Here is a 22,890-nt window from a genome sequence, read left to right as displayed (position 1 = left end):
AAAATCAGTTTTCATCTTCTTCATCTCAGTCTCAAAATCAGTCGACATCTTCTTCATTGCAATCGCAAAATCTGCAACTCATTCTTCATCCTCTTCAACGCAATCTCAGAATCCATATCTCATTCTTCATCGTAAAATTGCTCCTCATAATCGCAACTCATTCCTCAAAATCGCACCAGTTGGTTCTTATCCGCACTGTATGTTTCTCGGAATCGTGAATCGTTCTTATTCGCACCATTCTCATGAAACCTAATTGCTGATTCTGAATGCTAACTCAATAGATCTATGATTCACAGTGGATTTCACAACATCTCCAAATTTTCTTTGATATACGCTGTCAATCTAAGGTATTGATATGTAAAACTATGATAATTCCAAATTTTCTTTTCTATCATACAAATATTCAGTAGTAATTGATTCCATCTACTTTGGTTATTAGATTTTTGTGTTATTACGATATGATGATAAGTTTCTTTTGTGATTAATCAACATAATTTGTTGTTTTTTCTGAAGAGACTCAATGTGTTAATTTTGCAATTTAACATGTGTAATAGTTTTGGCTTGTGTTTGATTTTGGTTATATTTTTAAGTTTATACATAAGAAATCTTATTTCTAGATTAGATTATTTCGTGGTGGAGGCATTGGAAGGTTTTCTAGATTAGATGAGAAATCTTGTGTTTGATTTTGTGTAATAGTTTTAGCTTGTGCGTTTGAATTCATAATCTTGAGTGAAGATATGACAATGAACGTTCCATTCATTGACCAATTCATCAATGATGATTAATACGGTGAACATGATGAATTCTTAGATAAAAAACCATATGATTCATACTCAATTTGTTGTTTATAACCTTATCTTTATTTGGAATTATTTAGATCAGATCATATGTTGTAACCTTTGCAAATTATATTGATTTTTCATTGTTTAATTGTGTATATTTTCCATCAAACTCATGTTACAATATTGTCTTTTTTAACTTATTAACAAGATCAAATTGTTACTAGATATCTTAACATGGCAATCCAAAGTGGAGGAACAAGACATAGTCGAGGGAGAGGTTGAAATCCACCTTAACCTTCCCCGAGTATATTAGTTGGACTAAGCTACTATTTGCATCAGATTTTTCAAAAAATTCTAGTTATTGCATCAGCTTTTTAATTGAAATTTGTATGCAACCATTGTTCCGAAAGAATCACAGTTACCAAGTCCTGCATTGGACAAAAAAACGGGTAAAAAGAGGGGGTTTTGATTATTATAAATGAAAGATGCCCCAACTATGGTGGTTTGCACAATGGAAGGGATAAAAAGAGAGGGCTATGAAGCACGGATACGGACACGGACACGACACGGACACTGACACACCGACACAGCTAATAATTTGAAAAAATAATTAAGTGTAATTACAAGTGTCGGTGTCATGTCAGTGTCGGTGTTGGACACGACACGTGTCCGTCACCGGGACGCGACACATGTCCGACACTGGGACTTGCCTAATCCGAGGAGTGTCCGTGCTTCATAGAGAGAGGGCTTTTTTTGGCTTGCTGGTTTAGTCCGACCCAATGGAAACAAGAATACAAGATAAACTTTACTTGTTAATTATGACAGGAGTTAGTTAAGTGATTCAATATTTTGTTAACTTGTTAGATTTCCATCTCATCTTTAAACTTGTGTAGGATCAACATAGTTGTGCTTATTCTTGTCTCTACATTGCCAAATTTTTTTTTTAGGTAACAAAAATTCCTTACACGTTCTCTTTTCCTTATTTTCCTTTTATTATTTCACCATAACGATGCTTTTTTTTTGTTGAGTACAAATTGGCGTTTCAATTTGATTAAAAAAAAATTTAGACATGAATTTTTTTTTTTTCCGTTTGTTTTTTTCAAAGATTTGGGGGTTGGTTGTTCACTATAAACCCAAAATGTGTTTACTAGGTTTTATATATTTTGAAGATTTAAAGTCCGATGAGATTGGCATTTCAATTGACAATTTAAACCTTAAACCGAAAACCCTAATGTCCATCGGTCCACAAGCCTTAATTTGACTGTTAAAAAAACTAAACTTACTAAATCAGACGCCATAACCGAAGTTTGATTCCCGGCCCCATCCATTTGTCTGTTCACAACGTACATAGTTAATAGATTATAAAAAATGTGAGTTTGGTAACAATTTTTCTCTGTGACATTATGGGTTTTTGTTTACCATCTTATAATATTCTTTTATTAAGCTATTTAATTTTCTTATAGCTTAAAACTTATAGTTTATTATTTTTCTCTTAATTTAGTTCAATTATTTGTTTTACCAAACACTACGAATTCAATCATCGATATTATCAATTATCCACTAGGTTATCAACTATCCGTTATTTTTTTTTTACCAAACAGAGAGGTTGTCTTCTAATTTTGAAATATTTTAACAACCAAGATCTGTGTGTGAATACTATATTATGTGCTTGTACCTTTAATTGTGTAGTTGTTTCATATAATGGTACCTTATATTGTGCTTGTGCCTATTTATTTTGTGCATCTGATTTGTGTGCATATCTGTCTGATGTTGCACGATTTCTCATATCGAAAGCGCTTATATTGCATGCTTACTTGTTTTCAATTGTAATTGCATACTTGTAATTAGTTTTTGACATAATCTATGTATGGTTTTCATCAAGCTGTTCAATGTTGTTTTACAAATGAGATTTCCTAGATTTATTATTGTTATCCATTATTATTGTATCTCCCTTTTTGTTGGTGTCAAAGGGGGATATTGTGTTACTTGCTTTTATTTATCTTATGCTAAGTTTACGGGGGAACTGTGCTCTAAGGTTGTATAAAAATAGCTCAAGTTTACATCATCTAAAAGGGTGAGAATGAAAGTTGTTTCTATCATTTGATTAAATAGTAGTTTATGTTTTCAGTGATGTCATCACTTTTTGTAAAGCGTGAGTTCAGTTTAGATCACATTGGAGTCAAGATGTTTTGTGTTTGACTCATGAAAATTTGTTCAAAATATATTTTTTAGTGATTTGATTCATGTGTTTCTTGAATCGAATCATTCAAGCTCTCAACTATTTGGCTCATGAAAAGTGAATTTGAATCGAATAAAATTATTTTGAATAGATTCATGGTTGTTCCAGAAGTTTTGATTCGAGTCAAAATTTCTTTGAATTGATTCAATCTTCATTTGGATTTCTTTGAAACGATCCAAAGATTCTCTTATTCTATTCAATCTTCATAACGACTCAGATTTCATATTTTGCACTGTTAAATTGATTCAAGACTTTTCTGATTCTATTCAACTTTTGTGACAACTCGGTAAGTGTGGGGGGTTGTTTCTCAACGATTCAAGGTTCAAGGGATCAAAGCGGAGGCATAGCGAAGATGATTTCTTAGAGTAGAAGATGTGAGGATTGCATGCAAGTTTGATATTTGAAGATCTTATGGTTGTCTAATTTCAAGAGGTCTTAAAGATTAGATCTTTGTAATCAATCACATGTAAACATTTCCATCATAGTGGAAGCCGTTGAAGAAATGTTTTCTTCTTAGAAGAGAGGATGTACCCGTATAGAGAGGACGAAATATGGGGAACCTCTATAAATCTTAGTGTTCTTCTTTCCCTTTTCCTTTTGCTTCCTTGATTGAGGTTTATAAGCATTCAAGTCAGTCACAATTAAACTTTGAAATTAACTTCTAAATAATTCAATTGTATATCAAGTGTTCATGTTCTTAGATAGTGTGTTTTGTTATCAAAATTGTTTTGGTTGGAGATATTTAGCTTGGTGATTTGAATTGTCTACTGATTGTTGATTTGGAAAATACAATTCATAGCTAAATTGTAGTTATTACACATTGATTTAGTGTTATCGTTTGAATCATTGGCATAAATCCAATAGTTATAAATATTTTCTAAAGGTTTTCAAAAATACGCGCTTTCGCGAATGCTTTATCCAAAAAAAATCTATTCAACTCCCCTCTAGCTTCTTTGTTTAATCGTGATATAAACTAACATTAAGAAGAGTGTGGTGCTCTCCTAGTACTTGTAATTTGTGTGAGAACTTCAAGTTTTAGGAGTAATAAGAATCGAGGGCTAGTGAAGAACCTTACTCATATAGAGTTGTTTTAATGATGGTGCTTCTGAGAAACTAATGGATTTGACAATCAACTTGGAGTGTCTTTTTATTGTGTGCTCGCATGGAGCTGATTAATTTGAAAAGAATTAAGTTCACCGAGAGCGAATGAGTATGATGCTTGTCAGAGAGCTGTTTCAAAGAGGTGATCGTAAGGTGCAAATTAGATTCCTTTAGAAGGACCTAGCTCGCTTAAAACCAGTAAAATTATATTTGAGAATGGTGCTCAGTAGAAGTTTTTACCTTGTGTCTGTTAAAACTATTGCTCACGAGTTAGTGTCGCTATTCGACGCCCTCGTAGTTGATATGACCGTTTGTTCTCTTAGTATTTATTGTGAGTATGTTGTGGATGGGATTGGGGGACATGATCCTCGGTAACTGGACGCCATGTCTAAAGGCTAGCTACACACTTGATTACATAGGCCCTTGAGTTGTTTTGTCGGTTTTGGTTTCCAAGGAAGGATCATAGTCTATTTATTCATCCTAGTAATAAATGCCTAACTTATACAAGAAAATTTTGATGCATCTGAGGCTTTTTAATTGGTTTCTTCTCACAAAATTAACAACATTGTTTCAAACCATGAAATTCTAACTTTGTCCTAGTTTCTCACTGTTTTTGTTGAGATCCATTTTCAACTTGAGACTTTAATTCATCATTTTATTAGTTCATTATTAAGGAGTTCAATGCACCCCTTCTAAAAGGAAAAAAAAAGAGTACACGACATGTTTAAAAATGAAAGCCTAGCGTTAAGAAAAAATGCAGTGTGTTATAAAGGACTGGGAAAAAGGTTATAGTGTCATTTAGAAAACAAAGATATGAAGAATGTATTGTTCACAAGAAAAGATGCACTTTCTCAATGTGGCATATATCGAACAAAAACTAAGACCTCAAGCTTTTGTTCTACACTTTATGAAAAAATAGGTATCATAGTTGGAGGCAAAGAAATTTGACCATAGAAAGTTACATCTTAAATAATTATATTTTCAAGTATTATGCATAAAACCAATAGGAATCCATGGGAATCTGAATGCTTAATAACCCCATTGATCTCATGACCCCTATCAATTCGTCGCAAAAAAAAAAAATTATGAAACATAATTCAGCACAAGATTATTTTAGTTTCTAAAAAATACAAATAACATAGTTATAGAGTGATATTCACCAAAAACAAAAAACCAACCGATAGTGTGCATAGCAGCAAGCAAATATTGAAATATTAATTTCCTCAGAAAAAGCAAGAGATTTCGTGATCTCACGACCTTCCTCCCGCTCCTAACATTCAGTTCTACAATTGAGTGCAGGACAGATTGAAAGAAGCAAAATTAGACCCATACAAAGCATGATAGCCAGAACTGATAGCCGTTGCGTTAGAGTCATATTTTCAGCCCAATGCTCCTAAATCAAATATGAATTGTGGGTTAGAAGAAGATAACCAAAAATATAATTTTTTAAGCTCCAATAAAATCCGAATCAAACTTAACATTTAAAGTTAAAGAAACAGATAAAAACAGTAGCATGTCTAAAATAAATAGAGTTTAAACCATCTCAAAAAATTTACCGACACTATGACAGTGTAATAGATATCTACATGCTTGTCATATTGATGAATTGTATTTACAACCATACGCACACCAAAGGAGACTTCAACATGTATTTTTTACCACACATGAATTACATACCTATCACAACATTCCATATAACTATGACATATAATGTTTGCTTCTGAAATTTTGTTGCCTATTAACTAAATATGCATATTTGAGTCTTTGTTGAATTGTTACTTACATAATGGTGAAAATCTACTACGAGCTTAATATTCTCCTCGCTCTCCAGAATCTGCCAGAATGAAAAAAGGTCATATAAAATTCCATACATTAAGGAGGGATAATGAAAAAAATATAAATGTTTTACCATTTTAATATTTTCACACGTAACATCTTTGACATCAAGATTTCTAAGCTCCTCTTGATGATTGACGCAGTACTGCATCTGCCTCCTCATTTTATCTCTACAACAAATATTTCACATTAATGAATGTCATAATACAAAATTGTAACACCCTCGATTCTTTTGTAAAAAAAAATGTTATCTAAGATATAATATTTTATATTAAGAAATATAGAGTAATAATTATGCACTAAGGAGAGGAATAAATAACTAAATTGAAAAGTGTAGTAGAGGAGTTAAAGTGGTTTATCTAGGGTGAGACGATAAGGGGTTAGATAGACATTCATATAAGTTATCAAAATGAGGGTTAGCTTTGATCTTATTAGGTCATGTCAAAATGCATCAAAGAAGCTTAGATTTATGCTTCATGTTTGTTGCTAAGAGTTACCTAACAATTTATCAAGCATGACAGAGTTTAAACTTTCATTTTACAACTATATATAAACAGTTGGGTTTGGGATATGCTAGCCAGGCAGGGGTAGTATAGTCTGTGTACCGGTCACCATGTCAATTTGGTCTTGTCAAAAACAAACTATATATAAACAATTTCGGGGTGATATTTTGTTTACCTAAACTTGTCATTTAGACTCTTCACAGCTGCATCTTCGGTTTTTCCTCCAGAACAATTCTTGATAAAAGCTGCATCTTCAGCTTTTCCTACAGAACAATTCTTGATAAAACTTTCTTGAATACGTTCCAGGAAAGCAAAGGGAACCTCAATTCCGACTGATTCAACAGCCACGACACAGTAAGCTACAAAATCATATTTCGAGTCAGTTCCAAACTATAGAAACATAAAAACAAAGTTCACCATTAAAAAAAATCTACAATCAAGCTAACAATAAAAGAATATCTAATTCACCATTTATGCATCAACTTTCAAATAAATCTAAATAGGTCCATAAAAAGAAACTTCCATTTTATAAACAAATGATTTTCTTACGAAAATTTTAAATGTTATTCTTTAACCTTGTAAGTAATGGAACAACTACGCCGAGTACAAGTTGTGTAGCACTGAGACATCAATTTGAAGGTGCGTGTGACAAAGACGCACAGAAAACTTTGTAACGTTCAGTCACATTCACTCTCTTTTATCCAAAAATCTAACAATTTCAATTTGATTCGAATGACATACTTCCATGTATTACTTCATTATACCCTTTGCACATCAAATCAATTCGATCTTGAAAGTTAATGTAACAAAATCAAATCATGCAACGCTGAATACAAATTCTAACCTCCTTCAACATTTTTCATATCATTTTACAATTTGCATATCGAATTCGTAACAATTACCAAACATTCAAATGACAAAAAAAAGAAAAAAAGCAAATCAATGAAGAAAAGAGTTTAGAGACTAACAAACATTAAAATCAAAATAAAAAATGTAAATAAATAAATGAAACAAAAGGGTTTAGAAAGTTACTCAATCCATTGTCTGTGAGGAAATTAAAAGTATGTCCGTTTCCATGGTAAGAGATTCTGTTGTTCGAGGACGGAACATTCTTGAGACACCATCCGGCAACATCACCGAAATTGCCGGAGTAATTATGGTTCTCGTAATCTGTCAAAATTACACTCCCGCGTGCTACAGCACTGTACAACAATGATCTTTGTTCCATTTTGTTATAGAGAGAGAGTTTTAGAGAGATGATGTTGTGAAGAAGATGAAGAAATGAGGAATGTACGACGGTGGTAAGGGTTCAGTCGCAAAGTTAGAAGGAAGGATTTCTAATTTTCTTGTAAATACTGAAATGACGGACAGCCAATTAAAATTTAGTTGTTTTTTTCAATGATTAATTTAGTTGAATTTAACAACAAAGAAAAAGAGAGATTCCTGGTTATTCTGTAACAACCTATCCCTCTCTTCAAAAATCTATTTACGTCGTGACAACTCAGAAAAGAACTAGTTAATTGGAAATTAATCTTGACTAATTTAACTAAGAATTCCTCTATTTCCTTTATTTAATGATACATTGACTATGTTTTTTGCGAGGACACGATGTGACATGACTTCATATTAAAATCATAATTTCAATTCCAGTGATGTGTCTTTAGAGCATGACCACAATTCTAATCCAAGTGACAAGGCCTTAGAGTAGAAACGTAATTTCATTCAAAGTGATGTGGCTTCAGAGTAGAACTATAATTCCAATCAAAGTGACGTGTGGTTTGAGGGCAAAATTAAAATTTTGATCAAAGCGATGTGGCTTCAGGGTAAAATTGTAATTTCAATGCAAGTAAAATGGCCACAAACTGAAGTAAACTATTTTCACAAGAAAGGGGGGTTTGAATTGTGACCTGTTTAAAATATGCCTGATAAAAAATTTCTCAAGTATATATATACTTGGATTAGGTTAGTATGTTAATTAATAAAAAGAATAATATTGTGAAGTGTGTGAGACAAAAATAAAAGAGATAGGGAAAAGAAAATCACACACAAGAAGTATCCTGGTTCACCCAATATGGGTTAGTCCAGTCCCCACAATCCTGTGAGATTATCCACTAGGTAGTTGTGTTAAGTAACGTTAACCACAACTCCTCTTTTATCTTCTTTTTACACAAATGAGTAACTTTTACTCTTTGCTAGATCCGACTGATCTTTCCTGCAACCGAGTAAATCTACCTTTGCTTTTACAACCAAACAACAAACGAGTACAAATCACCCTTGCTAGATCTACCCGATCTATCCCTACAAACGAGTGATTTAACCCTTGTTTTTTACACACTTGTTACCTACAAGCTTTACAACCCAATAAGAAATAAATTCTTACTTGGACCAAATATCAAATAAAATTGAGTAGTGCTTTACTAAAAAATAGCTCAAGAACAAAAGAGCAATTTCTAGTTCACTCGAAATAAAAAGAGATAGCTTTGTGTATTTTTGCTTGTGTGTATATTGCTTTGCTTTCTCAAAAATTCGGTGCATATAATCTTGTGAGAGGCTTGCTATTTATAGGCCAAGGAAGTTGCTTGCCTCTTGCCACCTATGCATACATGAGGAGCGTGTGTCTCAAGCCTGTTTTTCTTCTTTCACCTTCTTCAAATTTTTGCGGGTCCCATACATGCTCAAATAGCCAACCAAAAAGGACCTTGTATATTTTCTAACCATTCTTACCATGCCATGTGTCCATGTATACAAAATATCCCTTATGTCTTATGTAGATTCAAAGGATCCATATCATGCTTTCTTTCCTTCTCTCACGTGACTTTAAGAAGAGCAAAACAGCTCATGTGTTTCTTTCCTTCCTTCCACGTGCTTCTTGTTGATTGGATGCAAGAGAAAAATATCCATTTTGATTGCAAGACAGCCTTTTTCCTTCTTTCCAATTTTTAGCCAAAAGACCAAATTTGTTTGTACTTCCTTTGTTCCTTTGATTAGATATGTAGTGGTATTGGAGACAATTAAAACCAAAACCATGAATCAAAAACCAAAACCAAAACCTCTTATATGTGTGTCATCGTGTCCTTGATTTTGGGCAAGTTTATCCAACTTTTATCCATTGCATTTTATCTACTAATGTCTTGCTTTGTCCATTGTATAAGTCTCAAATAAATTGTTAGAAATCTTTGTTTTATCATTTCTTTTGAGTATAAGTTCCTGCACTAAAAATACTCAACCAAAATGTTAAATACAAAAATCAGAAATCAATTTATATAATTAAATTTAAATATATCTTTATCATTTTTAAAACAATTTTTAAAAGAGGATTTATGAATATTATCTCAACATTCTCCCCCTTTTTGACAATGACAAAATATATTTGAATTTGATTTTATAAATGTGTTCCGATTAAACTCCCCCTCAATATGATATAAATCTTGAGGGTTTGAAATAACCTTATTGTTTTTAAAAGAGGCTCCCCCTCAAATTGATAATCTAAGTATCAAAGCATAATTTTCTTTTGACAGATAATGATGAAATGATCAAAACAAATTTATAATAGACAAGAGCAACTTTTGAAACATTAATATTAACATTCCATTTCCAGCATAGTTAACTAAGACATAGATTGCATACAATCTTAATGTTCATATTTAGCAATAAGTTGCTAAAATACAAAAGACTAAAGTTAAAGATGCAAAGGATAAAGAAATACACTTAAGTGCATACAAACAAATAGGCACATGGGCCAAACAGTCTACTACCAAAACATATATAAGAGGCATTTTTCAAATTCATAACAGAGTGTGTGTTAAACAACACAGGCACACTCTTTCTCCCCCATTTTGTCATTCTCAAAAAAAAGGGCACAACAGAAGTTGATTGAAGGAAGCTTGCTACTGATTATTTCCAGGTGGATTGGAGGAAGAGGCATAAAAACCAGGAACAGGGGGCGTAATATCATAGCAGGAGTAAATGAAGCTTTCAAAACATTCAAGCAGATGATTCACACTTGCATGAACAGAAGTGAGTTCAGTGAGGATTATTTCATTTGTGATGACAGGTTTCTTAGTTTCAACAGGAGGTTCATTTCTAGGAGATGTTCCTGTCGATTTATAACTTCCAAAAGAGCTGAAATGAGATGGACCTGGTGGAATCTCATTGAGAGGTGAATCATTGATTGGAGAGTTGAGGAATTTGTTCAAAAAATCTGAACCAAATAGAGCAGAGCTATTAACGCTAGGAAGTGGAATAGGAGAGATTTGAAAGGGTGAATTACCAAGACCAGTTGAAAGACGGAGTTCAGTTGAAACATTTTGATCAAGAGGAGGAGGTGAATCTAATATTTTTGGAGATTCATGAGAGTGGATGGATGTTGATGAGGGAGAAATCTGGTGTCCAAGAACAACCATGGCATTCACGAGTTTGAGAAGAGGGCTTTCTTCTGCTTCCTTCCTAAGAAAAGGCTCTCTTTGAAGAGGAATCTGATGGATTCTCAAAGCTTCAGGCCCATCATTCACTTTGATATGAGAGATCTTTTTTGCAGTGAAAGGCTTCCAATTTCTCTTGACATCTTCTCCTATAAAGGAGATTTTGTATTCCTTGAAAATCTTAGTGAGTCCCATAGCATAAGGGAGGCCACCTTTACCATTGGTGTCACGTATGGCAGAGATCATGTGTTGAATGATCAAGTATGGAAGATTGACTCTCTTTCCATTGGTTAGGTGATAGAGCACCATGAGATCAGTGTCATTCACACGATATTTGGCACTACTTCTTGGCATCAAGCTATAAGTACAAAGATTGTGCAAAATCTTGTACTCATTCTTAAGTGCAGTGACAGGAAAATCTTTTCCAGGTTGAACATTTTCAAACATTTCTCTAATGACAGTGTTTCTATCTACTCCAGCAATATCATACCACTTACGACCAAATAGCTGAACACCAGAATTTGGAATTTTAAAAACCTTAGCTAGAATGTCAGTAGTGATAAGAATATTTGAGTTATTGACATCAGCTGAAATTATGTCATGGCCTTCAAGAATGGTAGCTGAATGATAGAATTTTTGAACCAAGCCTGAGTAGATGAACTCATCAATCTCACAGAAGGCTTTCCATCCAATAAATATAATTAAATTTAAATATATCTTTATCATTTTTAAAACAATTTTTAAAAGAGGATTTATGAATATTATCTCAACACAAACCACTTACATGGCTACAAAGCAGAACCCTGGTTCTTATCCAAGCACGTGGCTTCACACCAGAACCGTAACTCCAAGCCAAATGACGTAGCTATAAGGCACAATCCAAATTCCAATGCTAGTCACTGCTTCACATCACAAATGTAAGTTCATGTGAGAAGTTTCGAGATCACGTTTTTATGAATAAGAATCGTACTAGGAGGTATCACGCTCTCTACGCCAACGACAAACACTACACTTGTTGATTAAGTTATTAATTCAATTATTAGTCAAACCATTATAATAAATTATTATCATTTTTTATGAGTAAGAATCGTACCAGACACTCCATTATTCGCAGGTGTTACGTTTTGTATGTTAACGACAAACACTAAACTTGTTAATTAAGTTATTTATTAAATTATCAGTAAAACTATTATAATAAAAAAAAAATTGAAGGAGAACCATTATAATAAATTATTATCAATTTATATATGTGACATGTTTTGCTTTAATTTAACTTACTAATAGTCAAGCACAACTAAAATAATTTTGCCAAATACTCAATTTTAGTGAGAGAACCTTTGTCTTCTCTCTAAGTTTTCTTCCTCTTTCACACATCGAGGAGGGGTGATTTTAGGTCAATTTTTGACCTAGAATCACCCCTATGCATCTCTTTTCCCCTTTCTTTCAATCTTAATAAGTGATCTCCACATACATCAAGTTTTTCTTTTGTGTTTTTTCGTGATTTCGTCGTCTTAGTGCGACGTTGTGTTGTTCGTCGTCTTGTGCGGCGTTGTTTGATTTCGCATCTTTTGTTGTGCGGTGTTCGTTTGCTTCGTATTGAAAGATCAAGACAATCACAAATTCAATCAATGATTTGGGTGTCAACGTTGCAGATCCAGAAGCATGAGTATTCTGGTGATTTAGATTTTATCATATTATTTGTAGGCATTTTGCCGTTGAATGCTATTAACTTGGGTGCTGTGAGTTTGTTCGCAGATTCACCCTTTACGTTTTTAGCGATATTGATCATGTTATTGGCTTTGATGTATTCTATCAATATTAATGAATGAATATCCTTTGTTTTTGTCAAAAAAAAAATGTTTTGCTTTAATTTTTAGTGCCGGTGAGAAGATTATAAATTAGTATCATTATACTATCATATAGTTTCCTTTTCATCCATTCATTCACATTTATATATGCTTCAACATTTTATGTGTCATTCTCTTTCCCTATGGAGCTCCAAATCCTAACCTTTTTCACTCATCTGCATGTTCTCTTTCTCTTTCCTCCACCACCAGTACCCTCTCTCTCTCTTCCATCACTTCTCAGCTGTTCCATTTTTTTCTTTTTTTCTTTTTTCTTCCGGGTTTTCATTTTTCACTTGCTATCTAATTCTTTTTGTTTCTCTCATGCTTTGTATATTTTTCTTTTGTTTGATGATTTTTTTGTGTGTTAACCATTCGGTTTTCGGTGAAGCGGAGCGGTTCGGTAACAGGAGTTTGGCCGTCGGATAAGTATAGCTGGAACAAGTGGGTTTGTCGTTCTACATAAGTAGAAGAAAAAAAAAAGCTCTTTTTCACGGAAAATGGGTTTTCAAATTAATTTTATACTAAATTTTTTTATCCTTAACATCCTCATCAAAATAACCTAAATCCATGAACACCTGGTGTTCATCCTCCAACGGCAGATGTGGTCACCCATCATACTTATTGAAACATAAAAATCAATTTAAGCCTTTTATAATTGTTTGCAGAAAAATCATACTCAACTAATGTGAGATGAATTTGGATAATGCCTAATGTGGCTTCATTTTTGCAGGTGATATCTACTTCAACACCAGAAACAAATTTACTTACATTCTATGTACTGAACCACTTCTTGTCTGAATCTTAAGTATATACATGATTATAACTATATTTCATTTGACCCTCACAACCACATAATAAGATGGTACATAGTGTCCCTCTTCAATCCCTACTTTATTTGTTTACCTATCCTAATATTTGGTTTACATTTTAGTGTAGTTTTCACTTTTTATAATTCAATGTAATATTGCAGGTGGACAAAAGTTAGAAGCACTCATCAACTTACTTTGATTGATTTTGAAGCTTGTATGTTGTTGTTTCTTTTATTTGGTTGGTAAGTTGATTTAGACCGTTGTGTTTGAACAAAATGTGTTTAACAATAAACCTTAGAGAGTTTTGATGATAACAAGGTATTAAAAATTGACAATTGGACTAGCTAATATTTGTACAAGTGTACAGGACCATAGTTAAAAGAGTTACATCATAAAAAGGTTCTAAAGAACAAAAGAGAGCTAAGGAATCAAGAAAAGGAAGCTTTAAAGCGTCTGAAGAAAAGTGCTCCTGAAGTCAAAAGTGCTCCTGAAGACAAAGTGCTCCTGAAGATGATGACGTCATCAGAAGCTGAAGTTCATCAGAAGCAAGTTACTCAGAAGCAACCGCATCAGAAGCTGAAAATCACTAGAAGCTGAAGATTCAAGATTTAACACTTCAAAATTTGTCTATTGGATTCGAAAGCAATGCAGAAGACTGGAAATACAAAGCAACGATCATTTTGTAAAGATTTGAAGGCATTGGATGCTTATCTTCAAAAAGTGCTGACAAAGTACAAAGTGTACGAAGTGTACAACCACTATCTCCACTACTCTGCAGTGTCCAAGCTACAAGACAAGAAAATAGCTCCATAATACAGCTCTGCCTGCAACAATGTTCCTTCACAATAGGAATGGATTTCAAATTGGTTCTTCACAGGACATCAACCATATCAGGCAAAAGATCATTGGTGATTGATCAAAGCTTCAAACGACTCTTTTTGATGTGCTGGCAATTTCACAACGTCTCTTTCACACCTCTATATAAAGGAGTGAAGACTTAGATATTGGCAACCAATGCAAAACATACGAGTCAACTACAATTTACAAGCGCCAAAACTCTGCTGAAATTGTCCTGCTTTCAAAGTCACTTAGAATTTCTGTTTTCAAGTTCATATCTTAGAAATTCTAAAGTCTTAAGAGTCTGTATCTGATTTGTATTGTGAACACCACTGATTGTATATCAAGTGTTCAACCTCAAACATTTTTCTTTGTAATCTTGTTTGATTAGAAGTCTCTTGCAGTTGTGCTTGAGCATAGAAGTCTCTTGATTGTGTTCTTGAGCATAGGAAGACTCTTGCAAAGTGTGCTTGGGCAAAGGAAGTCTCTTGCTATGTGCTTGAGAAATTGTAATCAGAAATTACATTTTAGTGAATTCTCCTTGGAAGTGAAAGGGGGACTGGACTACTTCTAGTTTGTGGAAGGAACCAATATAATTGTTTTGTGTCTTTCTTCTTCTCTCTCTCTCTGTTTTTATCCGCTGCATTTAGATCTTGAATATCACTTCAGAAGCTGTCTCACTTTGCTTCTGATCAGTGTGCTTTAGTTTAGGAGAAATGAAGAAAAATCTAACACAATTCAACCCCCCCTTCTTGTGTTTTTCTCACCTTCGCATTGTTGTGAAAATCGCGACTTAAGTATCAAAATCAGGATTTTGCGACTTTACTTAACTACAACTAATCAAATCCATATATAGCAGAATCCCAAAAAAGGAAAAATTGCACAAAATCGTGAAATCCGTTCAAAATTCGCAGGATTTTAAAAGATTTTGTCCATTTTTTGATACGGGTCAAATTTTGACATGGTTTGTCTAATGACCAGATTTGTACCAATGACCTGATTCTATAAATACCAAAAAGGCCATGTTTTTTCATTCTTTCACTTCACATCACACTTCCTCATCACGGTTCATCTATTGAAGATGGAGGAAATGATGAGATTGATGAAGATGAACATGTTGATATGATGGGGATAATCCATATAATTGTCGATTTCTTCGTGATTTATGATTGCATATAGACTTTGCCTTTAAGTATTTTGTTAGGCATCTAGTCTTTGCCTTGAAACTTAATAGCCAATTACTCATTTATGATCAAGTATTTTGTAAGGAATCTAGGATTTTCCTTAAAGTATTTTGTCTACGTTCACTACTAGAAAAATTGGGAATAGAGACGGGCAAAATCCGTCTCTAAAACGAGAGAAATCTGTCTCTGAACATGTTTGAGACGGAATCAGAGACGGAAATAGGTCTGTCGTTGTTTTCGTCGTCTCTAAAGCCTTTAGAGACGGAATTTAGATTTCCGTCTCTATCAGAGACGGAAACAATCCGTCTCCAATATATAAAATCCGTCGCTAACATCTAAATCAAAGAAGCTGAAAATCCGTCGCAGTTAGAGACAGAAACCACGGTCTCAATCTAATATAATTCCGTCTCTAAACTCTGTCAAAAAATTTAACATTCTGTCTCTATTCATTAAATTTCCGTCTCTACGGAGACAGATCGCAATTCCGTCTCTAAAAACCTTTTTTTTATAAATAAAATCTACCTTGATATTCTAAATATTTAGCACTAAAATAATGTTTATAATATGAATTATGTTGATCTAACTCTCAAGAATGTCACAATTATATTTTGATAAACATCAAATTTGCAAAAAATGACATGAAAGTCTTGATCCTAAACACTCATACAACATAACATCACCACTTGATATCAAAATATAAAGTTGTCCAACAAAACATCACTACTTGATTGTTTGATCTAACAAAAAAATAAATATACAAAAGTAATCAAACTAAAATTCATCCACCTCGTTGTTACCATAGCAGCAACTTTAAACGCCAAAGGATGTATAAAACTTATTCAACTCCAACTGTTTAATAGTTTTGTTCTCTCCTACAAACTTTTGTGCAACCCTCGTCAATAGATCAGCACCATTTCATCTCAAATTGTTACCGTCATATGTCATATAGAACTCTTCCAAGCATTCCTTTATGAACAGACTGCATGGAACAAAGAATGAATTCCACATAATGTTCAATACTAACAAATCAAATTAATTGCATTTTCCCCATCACTCTTATCATTCAATATGGTTGTTAATAAATTTATGTGTTTTTGTTTCTCATATTGATAATAGCAAGAGGGTACAAGAAAATCAAATAGCAAAGCATTCAAATAAATATGGATATGGACTTGATCATGTTTAACATCCCAACTTCAATAAGAATTGGATAAAATACATATCAAGCAATTATGGAAATAGACACGGTGGAAATAAACCAAATCAATAATACATATCTAGCAAATAGCTTAATGTGATTATTGCAGGGCTATAATAACAAGAGTGCTTAAAGTCCTTTACATAAACCATATTATTGAAAAATGCAGAAAATTAATCATGTTCAACATCCCAACTCCAAATGCAACATCAACATATAATATATATATATATATATATATATATATATATATATATATATATATATATATATATATATATATATATATATATGAATTGAATAAAACACATAGCTAGCAAATAGCTTAATGTGATTAAGCAACGAGGGGATAGAAAAATGGCAGCAAACCAAATCATATTACATAGCTAGCAAATAACCATAAATGATCTTCTTCTTTGATTAATGAGTAAATAACAAAAATCAAAAACATAAAACTGTAACAAAAGTAGCAGAAATGTAATAAGATTCCATTGAAATTACCTAGAGGTTTACGAAAGCAAAGCATTCCTCAGATAAAAAGTAAAAAGAAATCTGTGTTAATGTCATCGTGTAGTATGTGCACGAATGTACGTGTGTTTGTGTATGCAGCTGGGTTTGTCAGTGTAAGATGAACAAAGAAAAAGAGCAATACTTGTCATTTCCGGGTAACCAGGATGTGCTAAATGCAGCAGTTCCATCCACGTTCTCTTTGGCATCCTCGTTCTCTTTGGTATCCTCCTCATCACTTGTTGATTCTTCATCACCAAAAATAGAGGATTCTTCTCCAACAAGAACACTAGAAATTTTTTAAGTTATATAAGAAACCTATATGATAATGATGTATGCATGTTGGACACAGTAATCCATGTGAATGGAGGTGATTTTAAAATTCAAACCTGGATTCCTTTAATGAGTCGTTTTTTTGTTTTGCTCTCTGGCGGAGTGTTATAACATACTTTGATAGTGCACTAGAGGCTGACTTCTCATCCTATCAAAATCAAGTTGACTGTTTACAATTCTCAAATATAAATGAGCATTTAATTTAAAGTAAAGTGACATTGAGGCGTAATTTAAAGTAAAGTGCCGACCCCACTTAGTGGGATAAGGCTTGGTTGTTGTTGTTGTTGACATTGAGGCGTGAAATAAGTGGGACGATAATCTATACACACTCGATATAATAAAATAAAGGAAAAGAAAATGACAACACAAAAACATTAAACATCAATAAAATGACTTCACTCAATTCCCACCATACGATAGTGTTCATCCAACAAGGAAACAATCAATACTCTCACTCATTCCTCAAAAGTAAAGAGAAAATCTGAGCAAACCTCAAGAAAAGATGATGCCGCAGGATCATTAGGTAGAAAGGAAATCGACATGCGCTTTTCACAGAGAATAATAGTTAGCTATGGTGAAAAAACGTCATCTACAATTTGCATAAAATGGTGCAAAATTATATACATAAGCCCTTCACAGAGAATAAATTAATTAAGTGGGTTCCCTATGTAAGAGAAATAATTGAGTTAAGTAAAAATCTATGAGTGCAAAACTATCAGCTTTCAAATCTAATTAACATAAAACTCAATAAAAATAGTTTATAAAGAACAGCTAAAAGAGGACGGTGGAGTAAAAATCTTACCCGAGAGTGGGTTTCTCCTTGGAGCTGCAAGAAACACAACAAAGATTAGAAATTGATTATGAAAAATTAAAAATCAAACAATATAAACAAAAAGGATTGCTAATTAAACAGAATTCAAAAAATAATATCAATATAAACAATAAATTAAACTAAATTAAATTGAACAAAAATATCTCATGAACTGAAATGTAAATCTATTGAAACCAGTCATGACATTATTTATAAATCATAAAAAGAATAATTTTTTCGAATCAAGAAAACCTAAATAACGAAAGGGGGCGATTCTGGATCTAAGAAAACCTAATTAGCCATACCTCTATAGATCTAAGATACCCATGACTGAAAATCAACAAAAAAAATCGTTTTTTCGCAAAATCGAATGGGAAATTCTGAAAGAATTGCATAAACACGGCGTAAATCGAAAAAACAATAAACCAAATGAAAAAATTAAAAAATATACAATAATAATAAGAGAAAACAATTGATACCTCATAAACTAAGACGAACTGGGATCGAAAGATCGGGGAGTCTTTACTCGGTGGTGATTGTTGGGGGAAGAGAAGAAGCAGTGGAGAGAGATGGAAAAAGGAGAAAGAAAAAAGGATAGAACTGAGTTCGGTTAAGAACACACAAAGATAATTATCATCACGAGTATTATTAAGTGAGTTTGATATATGTTATTTTGATATTGTTAAGTGAGTTTTTTTTTTTTTTACAATAATATTGTTAAGTGAGTTGTTTAATTTTCATGGGAAAATAAAATAGATTATAAGATAAAAAAATATTTTCCTTTCAAAGCTGAGTTCATTCACAAAGAACTTAAAAAAATAATAATAAAAAAATAGGAAAAAAATAGCACCTAGAGGAATCTATTTCAATAACATTATTTAGATAATTTATATCTAACGCTAATAAGATAACCAGCCATAATTATATTTAGATTTTATTTTCTATACAAGCTGCTCATTGATGTATGTTTTTGCATAAAAATTATATAGTAAGTATGTTTGGCATTTGACATTTGGTTGTGTGTTCGATTCCCGCTGCCGATGTGAGAACGGTGTTGGTGGGTAAACTACAAGAAATCATGCAGTTAGCCAGGAAACTATGCCAGGGGCAAACATCCCTGGCAAATTTGCCAGGAGCAAGACCTTGGCATAACCCCTGGCTTGCATTTGACAGGAGCAACCTGCCATTACCCCTGGCAAATTGAAAGGGCCCACTTACTTTTTGCCCTTTTCTTTATTATCCTCACCCAAATATCATTTTTTTTGTTTTAATAATTCTATCCAAAGGAAAAAGAAAGAGAAGCGTACTATCTTTCTTCCTCCTCAAATACCTTCGCCCCACTCTCCTCCTTCAGATGCCATTTTCGGCCGCCACAAACACCGATCGAAAAAACAAAGACCACTTTTGAAATCCTTATCACCTAAGCTTTCTACTGATCTGAATGATTTCGTGATTTGAACAATTTCGTCTTCACACATTTTTTCATCCAACACGGTATGAACAGCAAAACCTTTCTCTTCTTCCTTTCCTCCATCGCTGCCTGACCCCAACCAACCTTCTCTGGTTCTCCTCCTCACCGGGCTGGGTTCAACTTCTGAAGTTCTGTCAGGTTTTAATTCCTTCTCCTTTCCACTCTCTAGGTTTTCATATCTTTCATCTTTGTTCTATTTTGTTCAATTGTATGTCTAATTCGATTCTACTGCTGCTAATGTCTGTTAATGGGTTGAAGAAATGTTTAATATCCCCAATTTTGATTTCCCAAACCCTAATTCTGAATGTTTAAGTTATTGAAAGATTTGTGTTCATAATTGATCTATACACTGTGGTAAAGGATTAAAATATATAGTAATTAAATTGGGTTTATTTCATTTCTTGTAACCACGTGAAGATGTGATGACATTTTTCTCATTGAAGTTTCCTATAATCTTTATATGACGACATTCATGCAGTATCATTGCACCATGTTGATTTTTCAAGTTAATTTGTGACAACTATACTTAATTTTGGGCTATAGATCTATAAGATTAAACTTTTTGGGTTTTTTTAACAAATAGTTTTGATTGATTAGAGATATAAAGAGATTCAGTTTTGATGAGATAGTGAGGTTCATGTTGTTAAGGCATCATTTTAACTTACAAGTTCTTTGCTCGTCCATTGTAACATTGTTTTTTTAACAAGATGGCTTGTGAACAAAAATTAATAAAATTACTATTAACAGGATATGGTTCAAGTTACTGTAATAATATATAGGTTTGACAGTGATGCAGGACCAAAACGGGAGTTATTTTGATTCAGGGCAGTTCCAGCATTGTTGCCTAACAAGGGTGATTGAGAAATCAATCCGTATGAGTTCAACTTCTCAAGTTTTACGCGTATTGGAAAGGCACTGCCTCCTGCGTTCTATTCTCTTGGAGACGGTATGAATGATGAAGGAAAAGCCAGTACCATTTGAGGTACTCTAGCTAAGTGATGCCCTGTTTGTTTATTTATTTTTGACACATATTTTAATCGATTAAGATCCTAAAAGTGAATTTCATTCGCAACGATCTAGCTCATCATAGATTAAGATTTGAACTGTATCGTGTATTGAACATTTTCAGAAAAAACAACCTCCGTGGAAAGGTATCTTATTGAGGAGTTTGAGAAGAAATATGAACGTAAGATTTATTTTTAATTTAATTTAGTGTAATATATGCATATACACACGTTTAAGTGATTATACTCTTTCTTAATTCAATCTCATTCAAGTGATGTATTTGTTGTTTTGATTTGGTGGTAAGCAACAAACATTGGTGTGGAAGTGCATCCATTGGCTGTCTTCACAAACTACTGCAAGATTCGCTTCTCCTGTTGGGATACTGCCGGATAGGAGAAGTTTGGTGGCCTCAGAGATGGATATATTAGTAAGTCTCCTCTTCATTTCCTTGAATATTGTTAGCTCGCTCCTGTTTAATTGTGCTCTCAAGTTTTTGTGTGATCTTTGATAAATTGAATGCGTTATTTTTAACTCTAAGAATCAATTTGAGTTTACTTCTGTTTGCATGTTATTAGATTTTAGACATACAATTCTAGTTGTTTTGTTATCTCAATTCAGAAATACATGTATCCTACAAAGATTTGAAACATGAAATATTAGTTTTTTTATCATATGGTATCTTGACTCAAACTGTAACTTGGCCTTGATGTCCTGTAGTTTTGCATGTCCTTTTCTAGTCTTTATTCATGTGGTGATGTGTTATTATATCTTAAGTGGGAATTCTAGCATTAAAGAATGTAATGAAATATTTCTTTTTAATAAGAACAGTTTGTCTAAGTATTTATTTGTATATCCATGGGGACCGTGCAATTATAATGTATAATTATGTTAACATGGCAGTCTGAACTGAAGTAGTGGAATCAAATACTTGCATGTTGCATTTAATTTGGTTGATATAGATTAGGTTGACAGTGGCTGCATTTCTGTTAAATGGATTAAAATAGCACACATCTTTGAAGTCTTTCAGTAGCATTTGATTTTAGTGTTGACTATATAGAGAAATGTGAATTTAGAACAAAACTTGTTATAGGTAATTGCCTTTCATATCTTTGCTTCAAACACTTGGAACATTTAGATGCCAGTTTAGTCATTTGTGAACTTAGCTAAGGATCCGTGAACCATTAGAAGAACTCCAAAGTTGTAATACTTAAATTTTCAAACTCTTATATGGGATATGTTATCTTCAGATGGGAAACTACTTATTGTTAGAAGAACTGCAAAGTTGAAAATGAATCGTTTTCTATCTTGAAATCACTTTGTTGTGGATCTATTGACTTGGTTTACTACCCAGTTGGTTTTTGGGTTGGCCGGTATTTTTGGTTCTGCAGTGTTTATGGGGTTTTCTCTGTTAGTGGAACTGCACTCTGGTTCCTCTTTAGTTTGGAGTAGCTTCTGATATCGCCTTAGTCGCTTCAGGCTGCTGCTATTTCTTTGTAGCTGATGTTTTAGGTTGTTCAATTGTTTTTCTTTTTATTATAGTGATAGTTTTTTGCCCATGAATAAGGTTGTGATATTTATAATATTTTCTTTTTATTTGGCATGTTAGAGGTCAGTGATCAAAACTTCAAGGATGAAGTAGCCAGTTCAAGCAGCATGCCCATGGCTAAAAGGTTGAAGACAGATGCAGCTGGTGGTTCAAACACCGATAAAGTACAGTGGAATTTATTCTTTGTCTGAAACAACCTCAAGTAATTTCAAATGAAGAAGACACAAGTAGTATGCTCGGTATTTTATTTTTTAGGACTTTTATATATTTTCTGATTTTTGAAGAAGCCATCAAATTAAGCATGTAGTGTTTGTTTGATTGATGATTTTAAATATGCCAAATTCAGATGATTTTAGTAATTTATGAATTAGAAAGCTTGTGTTTAATTTTTAAAGAATATTATGTTAAGTTGTTTTTGATCAAATTGATGTTTAATTTGCAAATTTATCCGTGTATTAAA

General features: G+C 33.0%; 2 protein-coding genes and 2 long non-coding RNA genes across 4 annotated transcripts; 2 read left to right on the top strand and 2 right to left on the bottom strand.

Moving 5' to 3' along the window:
* LOC146916161 (uncharacterized) lies at positions 1-3,721 on the top strand. Its single transcript, XR_015013743.1, has 2 exons — positions 1-347; positions 3,313-3,721. It is a non-coding gene; the product is annotated as an uncharacterized LOC146916161 (long non-coding RNA).
* A 1,344-nt stretch (positions 3,722-5,065) lies between these two features.
* On the bottom strand, positions 5,066-8,992 carry LOC146916160 (vesicle-associated membrane protein 722-like). The gene is made up of 5 exons (XM_085718319.1): positions 7,494-8,992; positions 6,637-6,820; positions 6,032-6,128; positions 5,906-5,956; positions 5,066-5,515 (listed from the first exon to the last, which is right to left on the bottom strand). Exons 1-5 carry the CDS (start codon positions 7,687-7,689, stop codon positions 5,393-5,395), a joined length of 651 nt encoding a protein of 216 aa, XP_085574445.1. The 5' UTR covers positions 7,690-8,992; the 3' UTR covers positions 5,066-5,392.
* Positions 8,993-16,223: 7,231 nt separating this feature from the next.
* On the bottom strand, positions 16,224-19,070 carry LOC146916159 (nucleolar complex-associated protein 2-like). Its single transcript, XM_085718318.1, has 6 exons — positions 18,888-19,070; positions 18,400-18,423; positions 18,089-18,142; positions 17,654-17,745; positions 17,410-17,553; positions 16,224-16,538 (listed from the first exon to the last, which is right to left on the bottom strand). Exons 3-6 carry the CDS (start codon positions 18,137-18,139, stop codon positions 16,475-16,477), a joined length of 351 nt encoding a protein of 116 aa, XP_085574444.1. The 5' UTR covers positions 18,140-18,142; positions 18,400-18,423; positions 18,888-19,070; the 3' UTR covers positions 16,224-16,474.
* A 502-nt stretch (positions 19,071-19,572) lies between these two features.
* On the top strand, positions 19,573-22,890 carry LOC146916158 (uncharacterized). The gene is made up of 4 exons (XR_015014899.1): positions 19,573-20,017; positions 20,668-20,861; positions 21,009-21,311; positions 22,491-22,890. It is a non-coding gene; the product is annotated as an uncharacterized LOC146916158 (long non-coding RNA).

Source organism: Medicago sativa, chromosome 6 (genome assembly GCF_051527215.1).
Source record: "Medicago sativa cultivar Bolivia chromosome 6, Bolivia_mono, whole genome shotgun sequence".
NCBI classification, from domain to species: Eukaryota; Viridiplantae; Streptophyta; class Magnoliopsida; order Fabales; family Fabaceae; genus Medicago; species Medicago sativa.
This window is presented reverse-complemented; position numbering and strand designations above follow the sequence as displayed.